This window comes from Pteronotus mesoamericanus, unplaced genomic scaffold, assembly GCF_021234165.1.
Source record: "Pteronotus mesoamericanus isolate MK-2021 breed Mesoamerican mustached bat unplaced genomic scaffold, CSHL_Meso_final contig_347, whole genome shotgun sequence".
NCBI classification, from domain to species: domain Eukaryota; kingdom Metazoa; phylum Chordata; class Mammalia; order Chiroptera; family Mormoopidae; genus Pteronotus; species Pteronotus mesoamericanus.
Window position 1 is genome coordinate 19,889,860 of NW_026555137.1, and position 15,380 is coordinate 19,905,239.

General features: G+C 34.9%; 1 protein-coding gene across 4 annotated transcripts in view; it reads right to left on the reverse strand.

Moving 5' to 3' along the window:
• Positions 1-15,380, reverse strand: part of ARID4B (AT-rich interaction domain 4B) — a 133,923-nt gene that overhangs the window by 33,454 nt on the left and 85,089 nt on the right. For 2 of the 4 annotated variants that reach the window (XM_054576764.1, XM_054576765.1), the window contains exons 11-17: positions 13,779-13,933; positions 10,415-10,487; positions 8,402-8,496; positions 7,384-7,481; positions 6,136-6,379; positions 5,650-5,825; positions 1,005-1,259 (exon numbers count right to left, since the gene is read on the reverse strand). In XM_054576764.1, coding sequence (XP_054432739.1) covers positions 1,005-1,259; positions 5,650-5,825; positions 6,136-6,379; positions 7,384-7,481; positions 8,402-8,496; positions 10,415-10,487; positions 13,779-13,933 — 1,096 coding nt within the window. The remainder of the gene's footprint in view (positions 1-1,004; positions 1,260-5,649; positions 5,826-6,135; positions 6,380-7,383; positions 7,482-8,401; positions 8,497-10,414; positions 10,488-13,778; positions 13,934-15,380) is intronic. The other 2 variants (XM_054576766.1, XM_054576767.1) reach the window with 2 other exon arrangements.

Consider the following 15,380-nt stretch of genomic DNA (forward strand, 5'->3'; position numbering starts at 1 on the left):
CTTCCCAAACCACATAATACAATTTAAATAGTAAGCACGAGAACTGCACTCCTCCTTGAAGACACTAGGCACACCATGGAACCACCACGTAAAACTCTATGGTTAACTTTCCAAGGACTACAACTCTACCATAGGCTATATTTCAAATACAATATTAAACATTCCAAAATAAAGTAAGTTTATCTTAAAAGATACCTAAATGATCAGATCCCAAACCAACTTACAAACTTTGGATAAAATTAAAATACAAAATTTCTTTGGATAAACCAAAGGAAACTTGTGTAAGAAAAAGACTTCAGTCATTGAACGCAATCTATAGCCAAACCTTTGTCTTGCCCTTCACTTCCCTAGGTTAGAGGTGAGAAAGTGCACTCTGTTTTAGTTAAGTAGACCTGCTTACATTATAACCATATTGTTTCAAACATGAGAATAAATTTCTGAGGCTCCTGAAAAATGCTGTAACACAAGCAATGCTAAAGAGGAGATAAGGCCTTCTTGAAATAGCTAAAGCCTCCTAAAAACCCTCAACTTTAAAATCCCTGCCTACTGTAGGAAAGAAATGTGGTGGCTGAAGGAAAGAAATATGGTGGCTTAAGATTACAAAGAGGTTACTGTGGCAAGGTAGTTGAAAATGTACGAGAGCAAGAAGTCTGATAATTGACTTATAGACATCAAGAAGCTTAGAAGCTTAAATCTCCTTCATGTTTTTAAGAGACTTTCCTACCATTTTCACCAAATGTTGCTTTTATTAATCTACATATGTACTGTAAAATCCAACTGTGTGGACCCAGTTTTCTAGACACTAAGGATATCTTCGGAGTACTGAAAACAGTAGGTAGGAAGTCACTACGCATGTCACTTACATGCTAAAAACTATTTGTTATATGATGCTATGATCTCAATGAAAATACTAATAAGACTGTAATTTGTTAATTAAATTTTAAAATAGGAAATTATTTTATGATTGTTTTTAGGTAGCAATCACTAGCTAAAACTCAAGTTACCTCACATTCCATCCGCAGTAATGCACCAAGTAAAGGACCTCTCCACCTTCGACATCAGAATCTTTAATACTAGCTTCGTACGTTTTTTGATTTTTCCCTCGTCCATACCGCACTTGGACTTTCATGCCTGGTGGATAGCATTCAAACTCCTCTTCCTCATTGTTGTTATCATCATCTTCCTCCTCTTCCTCCTCCTCCTCCTCCTCCTCTTCTGCTTCTTCATCATCTTCATCTTCCTCTTTATTCGTTTCATCTCTTGAAAGGTTTAAAAAATCGCAGTTAATAAAAGACACTTCATAAGCTTTCCAGTTCCAAACCACATAAATTGATAAAAATTGTGGCTGTGATTGTTCCGGGAACAGCAGGTTCCGTGTGTATGAAATTCTCTGATTTTCAATTTATATTAAAAGCTAAAACTGTATTAAGATGACCATGGTTACAGAAGAGATACATTTAGAGAAAATGAACACTGAAAAGTAAGTGCATTAAAAGAAAATTTCCAACAGCCAGAAGAACAGCAGTTGTACTGCACAGCAACAAACCAGCACAGTCGATTGTAATGATTTTCTCATGTTTTATTATAAAGGTGTTTTATATCTCGGGTGACAAAAAACAAAAATCATTACACTCCATAGCCATTTTCTGACTAAAATTATTTTTCTTTCAAGTATTTCCAGCCTCAGGATGTTTAAAGATTTTTACTAGCCAATGGCTAGTCTTAAGTAACTTCAAACGGTGCTCCAACCAAATGTGCAAATGTTAATATACTAACTAAAATATTATTTTACCTTTCACAAGCCATTCTACTAACTTCACAGTAATATCACGTTGTTTTTTCTTTCTAGTCTTCTAAACTTCACCATAATTTCTGCTCTTTACCACATATTTACTGAAATCCTTTTCTACTAATTCCCTTAGCTTTAAAGCTCTGAATGAAACTAAGAGTTAAACCATTCAGAAGCACCACTGTAAACCCTTTGATCTTCTCAATATTATGTACTTTCTAAAACTGAGTATTCATTCATTTTATATTAGCCAAAAATCATAAATCTTTCCAAGCCTAGATTAAAAAATAAAAACAAACACAAAGCTTTAGTACAAAATTCAACTATACTTAGTTTTTATCTACTCTGCAGTATATCTATACTCATTGCAGTAGTTTTCTCTCAAAAAGAATCTATCACTTTACAGCTGACAAATGAATAGACATCATAAAACAGAATCACAAGACAGCTAAATAATTAAACTTTAGAAGTTAATAGAAATGCTATTTATACAAAAAGCCTACTTCCACTGATAATTTCAATTTTACAGTCTTATATGCAACATTTTTAGCAATAACATTTTACCATTCCTAATTATGCAGTTATATAGGCAACAAAAATAATCTAATCTATAAATAACAATACAAGCAGCACTACAACACTTTTTTATTTTCCTACTTCTTTCCTTTTGTGTAGTAAGAGATGATGAAGAGCATCAAAGACTTGTGAAATCAGTCTAAGTTCCCAAAGTACCAAATGTATCATTTTTCTCTGAAATACATCACCAAGTCTACAAAGATTCTCAGGAATTATTCCTATTTTAAAGACTCATTTACAGTCAGCCCGAGCCAGGTGGCTCACCTGGTTGGGGCGTCATCCCATAAGCCAAAAGGTCACAGGTTCCCAGTCAGGGCACATGCCTGGGTTGCAGGCTCAGTCCCCAGTGGGGGTACATACGAGAGGCAACCGACTGATGTTTTCTCACTCAGGTTTACGTTTCTCTCCCTCTCTCTCTCCCTTCCTTCCCCTCTCTCTAAAATCAATAAGCATGTCCTCAGATGAGAATTGGAAGAGGAAAAAAAAAGACTTATCATCTACAAACTTCACTCTATTATTGAAAATACATTTACCTCTCTATAATGAAAGAATTATTAGTATGGCTAAAATATCTAAGAAATTATCAGAAAGGGTGTTGTAGGTAATAAGCTAGTAATCAATTTCTTTTTCTTTTTACTTTTTATTCTGTTTTTTCCAGTATCATTTATCCCCCCTATATCCACTGCCACAGTTTCTCTCTTATAAATTTTTTCAGAGAACTTATTAACTACATCCAAGGGCACCAAAAATGGGTAAGCTTTACAAAGGAAGGCTTGACCTAAAATACGAAGGAATGTGAGTGAACTTCCCTGTGCACATTGTAGTCCACATGGAAAAGCAGGGCATTTCCAAATATAACCACCATAAAATGGGGGTTTCTGTTTTGTTTCTCTGCGCAGTGACAAATGAGGTCCTCCACTGAATAGTAAAACTGCTATTAACAAATTTAAATAAATGTTTTATAATATATATAATATACATATATAAAATTAAAAGTTAAAATATCAGGAAGAAAAGGGAATGTATTGTAGTTACCATAACAAGAGATTTATTATGCACCTCAGAAGCATCATATGAGAGAGAGAGAATAAAAAGTCTAAAATTTTTAAAAATGAAAAAACCTAAACTGTATCTTACATTACGTAATGTGCTGAGCACAAGTGGTAGACGGCAAGAATTGCAAGCACAATCCTACTTTAAGTGTAGCCAGAGCAACCTTTATTTAATCTGGAATAAAAACCTAATACCCTATATTAATAAATCAAAGCAAAAAAAATTAAAAATAAAAATTTCACATTAACATCAACTTCAGACACAAACCAAATAAAAGCCACGTAAATAATACACTGAGGTATAAAGAAGCAGACAACACAAGTACTGGCTTGAATCAGCCATAGAAAATTCTACTCTAAGAACTTAGTAGCAAAATCAGAGGTAAATGAACTAAACCAGCTAGAATGTAGAATGCTAAGAAAGATAGCCTTTGAAAGTACAGAATGAACCAGCATATAGGTTAAGAAATTAAGTTGGCGAATGTATTACACACATGCACACGTATACACAAACAATTTATCTTTCAGACAACTACATTTTGGGAAACCAAATGTACCAGCAAGAACTTTCCATCCGAATTTACAAAGGAATATCAAATTTACCCAGTTTGATGTCACACTCCTTACAATGAAACAAATTAAAGACAAAAGCTACAAATTATTAACACCTACTATAGTGAACCAGGCATTTTAGATAAATTACCTTAATCTCCCATACCTGGAATATGGAGGCAAGTTACTCAAAGTTCTTGGTAGTAACTAATTACTTAATGTTTACATACTAGAAAAATACTTAAATGTTAATTCTTTATAATCATTAACTTTTCTATAGCCCTGATCCAATAAAATTCAGAAACCACTTGCGGACATTTCTAACACAGAGCGCTTCTGAAGAGCCTCTAGCACGCCAGGGCGGCCACACGAGGATAATTTCGCTTTGCGGTATGACGTATGTATAGATATCTGTGGTAAGTAACACAGCCGCATATAGCTGAAAAATTAAATGAAGTACTAAAACCCAAAACATACATTTATAATAAATATATTATTTTTAAAGTACTAATTTGAAAAAATAAGATAATTACCAGTAACAAAGAAAAAATACAGACTTATCAGAGTGTCTTCCACACAGTAGATACTCCAAAATTATCTGCAGATTTAAAACTCAAGATTTTTAGGCAAAAAGGTGAATCCTTACTAAGTTCTTAATAGTTGAGAGAGTCTCCAGCAGCAGCATGGAGTACTTCAAACAAGCATTTACACACAGAGACCTATAACCAAGTGTAATAAGCAAACACTTATACTATATTCATCTAAACCCACATTTTTTTCTTCCAAGTTTATCTGTATGCTGAGCAAAAATTTCAGAACACCACTAAAATGATCAAGAGATTTTAGGCAAAAGGCTGAATACTTACTAAGTTTCCTAATAGTCAAAGTAACTTCCAATAGCAGTAAGGAATACTTGAAGTACACATTTGTACACACAGATAGGTAACAAAGGTAACAAATGCCTTTTATTATATTCATCTAAGCATGTTCTTTTTATCCTCCTCCTCAGCTTCATGTTTTGGCCAAATTTCAGAAAAATACTAAAATGATCAAAAAAATTTGGTTGTACTTTACTTAAATGGACCACTAACAATGAGGGATGTTTAGGTTTTTTAAACCTTGGAAATAAGATTAGACATCAAAGATCACCTATAAAATCCAGGGGTCCACGGGCAGTGCACAAGTTACACTGTTAAATAATTCTTCATTCCAAACTGACCAAAACAAGTAAACACTACTGTCACATAAAACACAGCATAACAATTTGGCCTTTTAAAAATTATTAGCACTTTTCCATTCTTATTTTTTGCTTAAAAAATGAACACAACTGTCAAAATCTATAACCAACATACCATCTATAAAACATGGGATAAAGCCATCTCCCCAAATTTGTATGCTGTTTAGCAGAACTTACTATAGTGAGTACTTTTCTCTAGCTCAAAATTTTATAAATTTCCATGATGAGAGCAAGAAGAATTAATCAAAAATATGATCGTTTGCTATAAATTTGCATTAGCAGGGTCTCTGAAGGAGGCAAATGCTATTAAATGTAATAAATGCAAATCAGTTATTATATATTTTGTCAATCAAATTTAGATCCATACATACACACACATACAAACAGCAAATCATGAGAATTCATTCAGCCAAATGCATCTTAACCAAAAACGAATTTCTTACCCAGATTTTCCTTTTTCTTCTTCGGCTTCTACCTTTATGCTGACGGGTTCATCTACCCCAGTTATTTCATCATCTTTATCGTCCGGATTTTCATTTTCTCCTGTTTTTCTCATATTAACTTCTTTTTCCTGATCACTCTGTGTAGGTATAGAGTCTAATAAATTCTTTTTACTTCCCTAGAAAAAGATCAGAGCAACTAAACCAACAAAAGTAAATACCGTCAACCTAATTCCACGGCCTATCTGTTAGCAAAAGGAAGTACCAACCAATACTAATACTGAGAAAATTATTAGTTATTTTAAGAAACTCCTGCCATTACTAAAACATGAGGCAAAAATAGCAAACAGCTATTTAAAAAACAAAAATAGCACTTACTGAAGAAAATGCAAACAGTAAAATATAAAATTATACAGTAAACTAACTACAAAAATTTTACAGAGGATGTAGAAAATGTACAAAGGTGGCAAAGGGCAGTATCTGATTTACCAGAGAGGGTTTAATATTTTCCTTTCTTTCAACATCATCTTCGGTAGACTTTTCTTCTTTCAGTATTATCTTCTCCTCCTCTTCCATCTTTATTTCTTTGATTTCTGGTTCATTTTCTTCTTTAACTTTTATTTCTTTTACATTTTCACACTCCTTACATGGCTTATTAACAACTTTCTCTGGCAGTGCCATCTGAAATTCAATACTGGCCGACCTACAGTACTCCTCAAAACCATATAAGTATCTAGAAACATGAAGAGAAATTACATTTGGGAAAACACTTCAAAATATTACTGTAGAATTGTGTTTCTAAAAGAATGTGTTCACTTCTTTTAAGTTTTCAGATAGTAAGCCTTATCAATATAGTAATTTATTCTAGTTCAGTTCTTCCCAATCTTTTTAACCCACACAGAAACATTTTTCAAAGAAAAAAATTCATAAAACAAACAAACAAAAAAACCCTATGCCCTGGTCAGTGTGGCTCAGTTGGCTGGGTGCTGTCCCACAAAGCAAAAGGTTGCCAGTTTGATTTCCAGTCAGGGCACATGCCTGGGTTGCAGGTTTGGTCCCTGGTTGGGGCATGTACGAGAGGCAACCGATCAATGTTTCTCTCTCACATTGATGTTTCTCTCCCTTTCTTTCACCCTTTCTTCTCTCCTCTCTCTAAAAGTAAATAAATAAAACTTAAAAAAAACCCAACTATGTTAAAAGTGAAAAAAGTCATAAATTGTACACATAATAATTTTAACAGCAGTGACTACAAGAAGGACTAGTAAAACCATGTGTTTGTTGAGTATTTTCTTATATGCCAGGCATTGGGTTTCACAGTCCATGTAAAATATCATCGTCAGAGTAATCCCATGAGACAAACAGTATTATCCTATTCTACAAATGAGGAAACTGGAGACGTGGAGAACAAATAAATGGTCCAAGGGCACCAACAGCTAAAACCTGGCAGAACCAGGATTCAAACTTAGGTTTATCTGATTTTTAAAACTTTGGCATTTAACCTCTACAAAGTACTTTCCAAATACACTTGGCCACAAAAACTTTCTTCACAGACTATCTCATAGATTTAATATTCACCAAATACACTCTAGGAAATGCTGTATTATAGAGTGATTACTATAGCAAAAATTTCTGATTTCTTCTTAGAAGAATTAGCCTCAGTTATATGATAAACTGTCTCCTGCCTTCCACACAAAAAAAAACTGACTAGAGCTATTATTATCAAGGACACTGACTTACTTTTTATAAGCACATTTAACATTGTATCCTGCAGCTGAATTTAAGACAGGGATTCCAAGATCTTGGTAGACTTGTTTCCAAACAGCTCCACTTTCAATCTAATGGGCAAAGTGAAATGAAAACTCTCAAATTAAAGGTAGGAACATAATACAATTTTGATAAACACAGAATATATATGTTTATATTTATTGGTTCTAGTCTCAAAGGGATGAAAAATATCAATCTCAATAAATTCTAAACCAAAAATTGGTTTACAACATTTTAAAGTTTTAATATTCTTACAAATCTCAGAGAGTTACAAACGTTAAAATATTAGACCATTTGACTTTAAAATAAACCCAGCTATAGTAAATAAGAAAATATACAGGTTCCTAAACCAAAATTTATAAGAAACAGAGATAAAAATTTAAAAATGACATATCATGTCCCATAAAACTTACAAGCTAGTAAGTTAAAGCAATTCTATGGATTTTACTAAAGCATTTTACTCTACAGAAATTTTTTTCACAGAGTAGTCTTAATCAGGTAAGTCCCATACATACATCATGGCAACCTTAAAATAATTTCTTCAGTTCAAAAAAAGATGTTCTGCATGTTTACATACACACACACAGATATAAATGTTTTTTATATATCAGGTACAATAGAAGAGATTAAAGATATAAAGAATATTAACACAGATCCTTGCTCCCAAGGACTTTACAGTCTAGTGGGAGACATAAAAAAGCAAGAACTTCCATCCATAGATGGTTATGCTGTGACTCAGAGACACAAAGGTGGCTTATGAAAGTCTGACAAACATCACTAAGTCAGGAAGCTCATTTTTAAAAATCTTTAAGTTTTAATTTGGTTGGAGGAAGCTAGCTCTGTTTCTAACTTGCACTTTCCATTTTTATTGACTGGAACAAAATTGTAGATGAAAAAACACGATAAAAAATGTTTCACTTCTGACTGTAATACTTACATTATTACTTCTAACTGTAATACTTACATTATTACTTCTAACTGTAATACTTACATTATCAAATCCTCCAAGTTTGTGTACAAGTCTGAATAACTTAAAGAGATTCAAATTTCGATATCCAAGTACAGGTCGTTTGTTAATAGGTGTGCCTATTAAGGAGAATGAGATATATTAAAACCATGCTACAGTCCTGGCCGGGCAGCTCAGTTGGTTAGAGCATTGACCTGATATGCCAAGGTTGCAGGTTAGATCCTGGTCAGGGCACATACAAGAATCAATCAATGAATGCATCAATAAATGAAGTAACAAACTGATATTTCTCCCCCCCAATCAATAAATAAAATTTAAAAACTAAATGCTACTGGAAAAGATTTTTAAAACCACACTACACTTCTTATTTAAAATTTTAAAAGATTCACATATTACCACCAAAAATAGCTGAAAGCACATGCACGCACACACGTGTTCAGGGTGGCCAAAAGTAGGGTTACGGTTGTTCACATGGAAAATAACACAATTAATAAATAGTAATACGAGAATAAATTGGGTTTTGTGTACAAGTATAAATTTGCTTTACCCCCCCCAATGTACATATAAGGAAAAAAAATCCCTTGTTAATCACAAACATCTCTACTCCTTAAGCCCATTTCATTAAAAATTTTTTTCTCATACCAAACTATTGAAACCTTACATGGTTTCATTCCACTTTCTTTCCCCTGATGAGTTAAAGAATAACTACCAAAGACAGCAAAATAAAATATCAACAAAGTAAAATTTTTAAAAATCAGGGTAACAAAGGTTTGGTATAACTGAAGAAAGAACTGAGACAAGTGAAGGGCAACTGCTCCACAAGGAGATCTATTTTTGCAATACTTCCTTTGAATTTTACTAAATTACTACTACTCTAAATGCTTCTAGAGTAAAGCTATAGTTTTCTTTCATTCTAACACAGAAAAATGCAGGGCAAGGACACTGTAACTATCAGACTATTAGAAAGTGGTAGAGGAAATAACAGGAAGGACAGAGATACAAAACCTATGGCCCCTTCTAAAAAAATTAGGACAGGTATAATTGTATTTTATGACTGTTCTAATATCAGATTGTATTCATTTTCTTTACTTTTTATCTTATACAAAAGACTAAGAAATAGCCTACCTTCTTAGTCCAAGTCTCCATTCATACAAAGAAATAACACAGGAATCAAGGACAATGTATGTTAAATAAAAAGACAACTAACTACATTGTAGTAGCTGCTATCACTTATGAGAGCAAAAGACAAACAAAGTCAGTTTCTACTCATCAGCAATGCAAACAGAGATTTAAAAGTCATTAGTTACCAAATGTTACTCATTCATTTCTGCCTTCTGTTCAATCTAGAAAGCTTTCTGCCTCTCCTGACTCCTTTCTCTTGCTAGAATCTTCGCAGGAAAGGAGAAACTATACTCTGAACAGCAGGTAAGAACAGTTACTAGAGGACTAGGTCACCACTACAGGTTATCACCCATTCCTCTTACCCCCAGTCCTTTCATGTCTTCAACAACATTAGGCAGATTCAATAAGCTAAGCCAAGAGTCACCTTGAGATGCTGTTACATTTCTCTATTTCTGGCTCTCTCTGTATGGGTTAATTCTTATAAAAAGACTGTGGCCCACCTTAGAGTGTAGTCACATATCCCGCCTCCCCCCACCAAGTATATCCAACAGTGATTTTGGAGAAGGAGGCCTTTGACTAGTGGTGTCTGCACAGGTGCAAATACAATGGTGCTACTATGACTGCTCTGTGCTGCTGGTCCCTAATAGAAGACTTCTTTGGGATCCTACTGATGGGTGTGAAAAAAGGACAAAACACCGGCATTTACAGGTCCAAAGCCATGATATCTATCAAAATACAAATTTCTCATTCCATTTTCTATGTCACACACACTATGCTAGGTGCTGGTGATGTTGGCAATCAAAAAGATAGTCATTACCAGTGACATGCAGCTTAATGAACATAAGTTATTATTTTTCAAGTATTAGTTATCTGATGTCTATAACATTAGCGATGAAAAAAAGGAAAAACACTTACCTCTATCCTCCATGAATTTGTACAACTGCTGAAGAAAGTTTTCCCTTTCTTCTGGGAATGGTTCTATTTCTTCCTAATTTTAGTCACAGAAGAACAGAATATTTTTCTCAGTTAAGCATTTAATAGTACGAGCAGATTCCCTACCAAGAACAAAGACTAATACTCACTAAAATATTTCAAAGGCTTTTACCAAATAAAAATTATTTCTTGGTATTAAGCCATTCAAACCCAGAAAAGTATAGGCACTTTATGCTTTAGAGAGGAGTATGTCCTAAAAGGTATCTCCATAGTGACCATCCCAAATTTAATTTCAGATGAGAAATGAGACTACAAAGATGGCCCGTCAACTTTTTACCACATAAGAGATTAATTCTTTTAAGTCAGAGTCACAGGCTCAGGAAGACCTACACGCATCTATTAAACCAGGTCAGGGCTTAAACTTAACATCAGACTGACTCGCTCACTGCACCGTGTGGGACTGTTCAAGCGTGGGGCCCAGGAGCCGTCACTGCCAGTCCCTCCACGGCACACAGCCCCGCGGTGCAGTGCTGTGCGCGTGTGAAATCGGGGGAGTGGGGAACGAGCTTGATCTACAATGTCTGAAGATTCAGACTTAGGGAAATCTTCAAGCAATAAAATAGTTCCCCGATTTATCAATTACAAGGGAAGGACTAGCTTCTTGCCACTGTGGCAGTAGGGAGCTGGTCCTGATGCAACCTGCAAGGAGCAGGACAGTAGGTGAGACTGAGGCACTCGTCAATTCAGTGACTACCATCCATTCAACTAACACTGAATGAGCACCAGTGAGTGGAGGCGCTAGGTCAGGTGCTGAATCAAATGAAAGAAAAAGGAGCACTGACTAGGAGTAACTGCAGAGAAAGTGGTCCAAAATGTACACCAAGGCTTCACAGTTACTCTGGCTGAGGCAAGTGTATTTCTAACCCTAAAAGTTTGGAGCATATTTTTCTATTGGTAGTCTAAATTATTTTAATTTTTAAAAGTCACATGTCTAATGTCATTGTGCGAATGAAACTTACCCCTTTATGTTAAAAGCTAGCAGAGCAGAGGAAGACCAATTAAAAACAAAACCCATGTGGATAAACTATTAGCTTTGCTAGTTGGGCAGAAAAGAATAAATGAAAATTATTCATTTGCTTATAATAAATGTGTATTTCTCAATTTAAACATGGTCCACATATGTTGTGTTTTGGTAAGGCAGTCTGATGTAAGTCTAAGGAAATTTGTTTTCTAGATATTACCTTAAATGACCCCATGGTATAATATTTGCTTTTCATAAACTGCCAAATTTATTCCTGTTGCAAAAATTTTAAGTAAACTTTGTATATAACATAAGAAAATCCTTAAACTGGAAACCAGATTTGCTTGCAAAAACATTTGTGAAACACAAATCTAAGCACTAAAAGTTTGGTAATTAATATTTATGGATCATCTGTTATGTATTACATACTATGTCAGACACTATGAATATAAGTACCAGTAAGACATAGTCTCCATCCTTGAGGAGCGTATAGATTATAGAGAAGTTAGGAAGCAGACATGAACCAATGTGCTCACATATGTATGTGTTTTTATATACACGCATACATAAATGACAAAATTATGTGCAAGGAACTATAGTAGTTCAGACTAGCAAATGGAGTTATGAACTCTCCAAAGGTTCCCTTTATAATGGTGACATATAAGTCGGGCTTGAAAATAGAACAGGAGTGTGTCAGGCTGACTGGGGTACGGAAGGGAAGGGCACTGTAGGTAGAGGTCCTGTATGTATGAAGGTGAGTAGAAGCAGGTATGTAATTTGATACTGCTACAGCACCAAGTTCCAAGTGGGGAGGCATACCAAAATAAGTTGATAAAGAAAAAAAGGGGCGTGTTGGATTATAAAGGAGGTCCTAAAAGTGAAGCTTGACTTTTAGAATAAGAAGCAACCTAAGCCCTAGCTGGTATGGCTCAGTGGATTGGGCGGTGGCCTATGAACCAAAGGGTCACCAGTTCAATTCCCAGGGCGCATGCCTGAGCTGTAGGCCAGGTCCCCAGTAGGGGGTGTGTGAGATGCAACCACACATTGATGTTTCTCTCCCTCTCCCCCTTTCCTTCTCTAAAAATAAACAAATAAAATCTTAAAAAAAAAAAAAAAAAAAAAAAAAAAAGGAAGCCACCTGAAAAGGTTTTAGGCAAGGGACTTTTAAACAGAAAGCAGCAGGGGAGAGAACTAAAGCCAGGGAAACTTTTACACTGCACATTGCCATTATAGATCATTATATCATAAAACAAACTCTAAAACAACCATATGTCATTAAGAGTTGTTTACTAAAAGTTATGTGGCAGAATTCTGTAACTTACCTAAAATATTACATATTGACATTTAGCTTCCTGAAAACTTTAAATACAATTTGTTTCATGATCAAATATAGTTGCCTTCACTATCTGTACCTCTCACCCAAAACTTTTATGAAGTTGTTCAACGAACCATTAAAAGTAGTGCAATGTCACTAGTAATATTATGGACATCTTTTTTCGGAACTTGTCACTCTAGACCTAAAGTACTAGCTACAACAAAAAACTAAAATTTCAGCTCCTTGAGCCGTCGCTGGTGTAGCTCAGTGGATTGAGTGTCCACCTGTGAACCAAAGGGTCACGGGTTCGATTCCCAGTTAGGGGACATACCTGGGTTGCCGGCCAGGTCCCCAGGTAGGGGCATGTAAGAGGCAACCGCACACTGATGTTTCTCTTCCTCTCTTCCTCCCTCCCTTCCTGTCTAAAACTAAATTTTAAAAAAATAAATAAAATTTTAGCTCTTTGGTCCATACAAATTCAGATGTCTTATTTATGATATAATCAAAACTACCCACCAATTTATGTTAGATAAAATTACTTAAGATTCTCATTAATCTTTTTTTTTTGCTGATTGTTTTTTAATACTAGATGAAATATATATTTTATGCTCTTCTAGGTATTTCAATAAAATATGCAAATGTAGTATAAACATTGTGTGAAGTGACAGCTGTCTACATGACAGTGAAAAGCATGTGAAAGTTCTACTATATATATTAGATGGCTATTTCCCTAATCATCTGATAAGCCAAAAGCACAGCAAAATTAAGAAATGTTTCTGAAGTTACTGGGATAACTATACTTATTTTTAATTTCACAAAACCGTATTTCTATTTTAAGGTAAGCAAGCAAACTACTTGATTATGATGAATATCACAAATATGATTTTACTATGAAATAATTCTAATACTAAAACTATTTAAGTGATTAATGACTTTATGCCAAAGCCTAACTCACAAAGGAAGCCCAACTGTAATTTTTAATGTAAAGGGCATCAACTGCGTTTACTTACCTCCTCTTCACTGCTATTATCCTCCTTTTCTTTTTCATCATCTTCCTCCTCCTCTTCTTCCTCTGCTTCACTGCTAGAGCTATCTTCTTTCAATTCAGTCTTCCAGTTAGCAGGGATAGTTCTACTTCTGTGAAATTCAAGTGCCTGATCAAAGGCTGGAAAGAGATCATAAACTACATGAACTGGAGAAATGAGACACCTGACTTGTCTACAAATATTAAACAAGATAAAGAAATAACTACTGTGCTAATCCTGCAGACAGTTACGAACTGTCTGCTGTGTGGTAGACAGTGAGCTATTGCTTTTCCATGTATCAGCTCATTCAGTCCTAACAATCTTAAGCATCAAACCATTTTTATAGATGGCAACATTGCTACCATTGGAAGGCGACCTAGGTTCGAACAAATACAAGAGAAAACAGCAGTTTTCTTCTTTTAAACAAAAATTAAGCACGTCTAGTAAAAATAGCTTTAAGATAGGTAAATCTTTTTTTTTTAAACTGCTGTTTAAACTGCTGCTTTTAAGTTTTTAAATAAAATTCCTGCCCCAAAATATGTTTACTGATTTTTAGAAAGAAAGGGGGAGAGGAAAAGGGGGAGAAAGAAACATACATTGGTTGCCTCCTGTACATGCCCCAACTGGGGCATGAACCCGCAACCCAGGTATGTGCCCTGACTGGGAATTGAACCCTCAACCTTTTGGTGTACAGGACGACACTCCAACCAACTCGGCAACCCAGCCAAAGCTAGGACAGGTAAATCTTTAATCGTTTATCCAACAAATTGACAAACAGTACTACCAGGCAAAGCCACTGTAATGAACATACAACACCTGAAAGTATACGTATACTCTATACATCTCTAGTTAAACCTGAATTATATTAACAATTAACATCAATTACAATTATACAGTTATTCTCATTTTATACATGAAAATAAATTCTAAATCATAAAATCTTTTTTTTTCTTTTATTGATTCTAGAGAGAGGGGGAGGGAAAGAGGAAGAGAGGGAGAGAAAAATTGATTGGTTGCCTCTTGCACCCACCCCAACTGGGGACCGAACTCACAAACTTGAGAACTTTCAGTTTGCAGGACGATGCCCAACCAACTGAGCTACAATGACCAGGACTAAACCACAAATTCTTGATGATTTTTAACCAATCCACACAGCATATTACTGGATTTGATGAATACAGGCAAAGAGAAAATGCACAGCTATTCACAATGGCCAAAAATCTAGTAAGGAATACAGCATTTACCATAACGTAATATAAAATGACATAATACAATTAGAGCATTCGCTATAACATAACACAGCATAACACAACAGTTGTTACATTACAAGAAATGCCAAATTAAATTACTTTGATTCCTGTTTCTACCATCCTCAGGAACTATAACATTTTATTTAGAGGCAAAAGCCAGACAAAATAGTAACTGCTGATACAGTTCTTTCACACTTTTAAATAATAGTAAGCTAGAAAAAGAAAAAGGAAACCTACAATAATAAAAGACACATGGGTCCTGGATGGTGTGGCTCAGTGGACTGAGTGCCAGCCTGCAAACCAAAGGGTCAACGGTTCAGGGCAGAGGCCTGGGTTG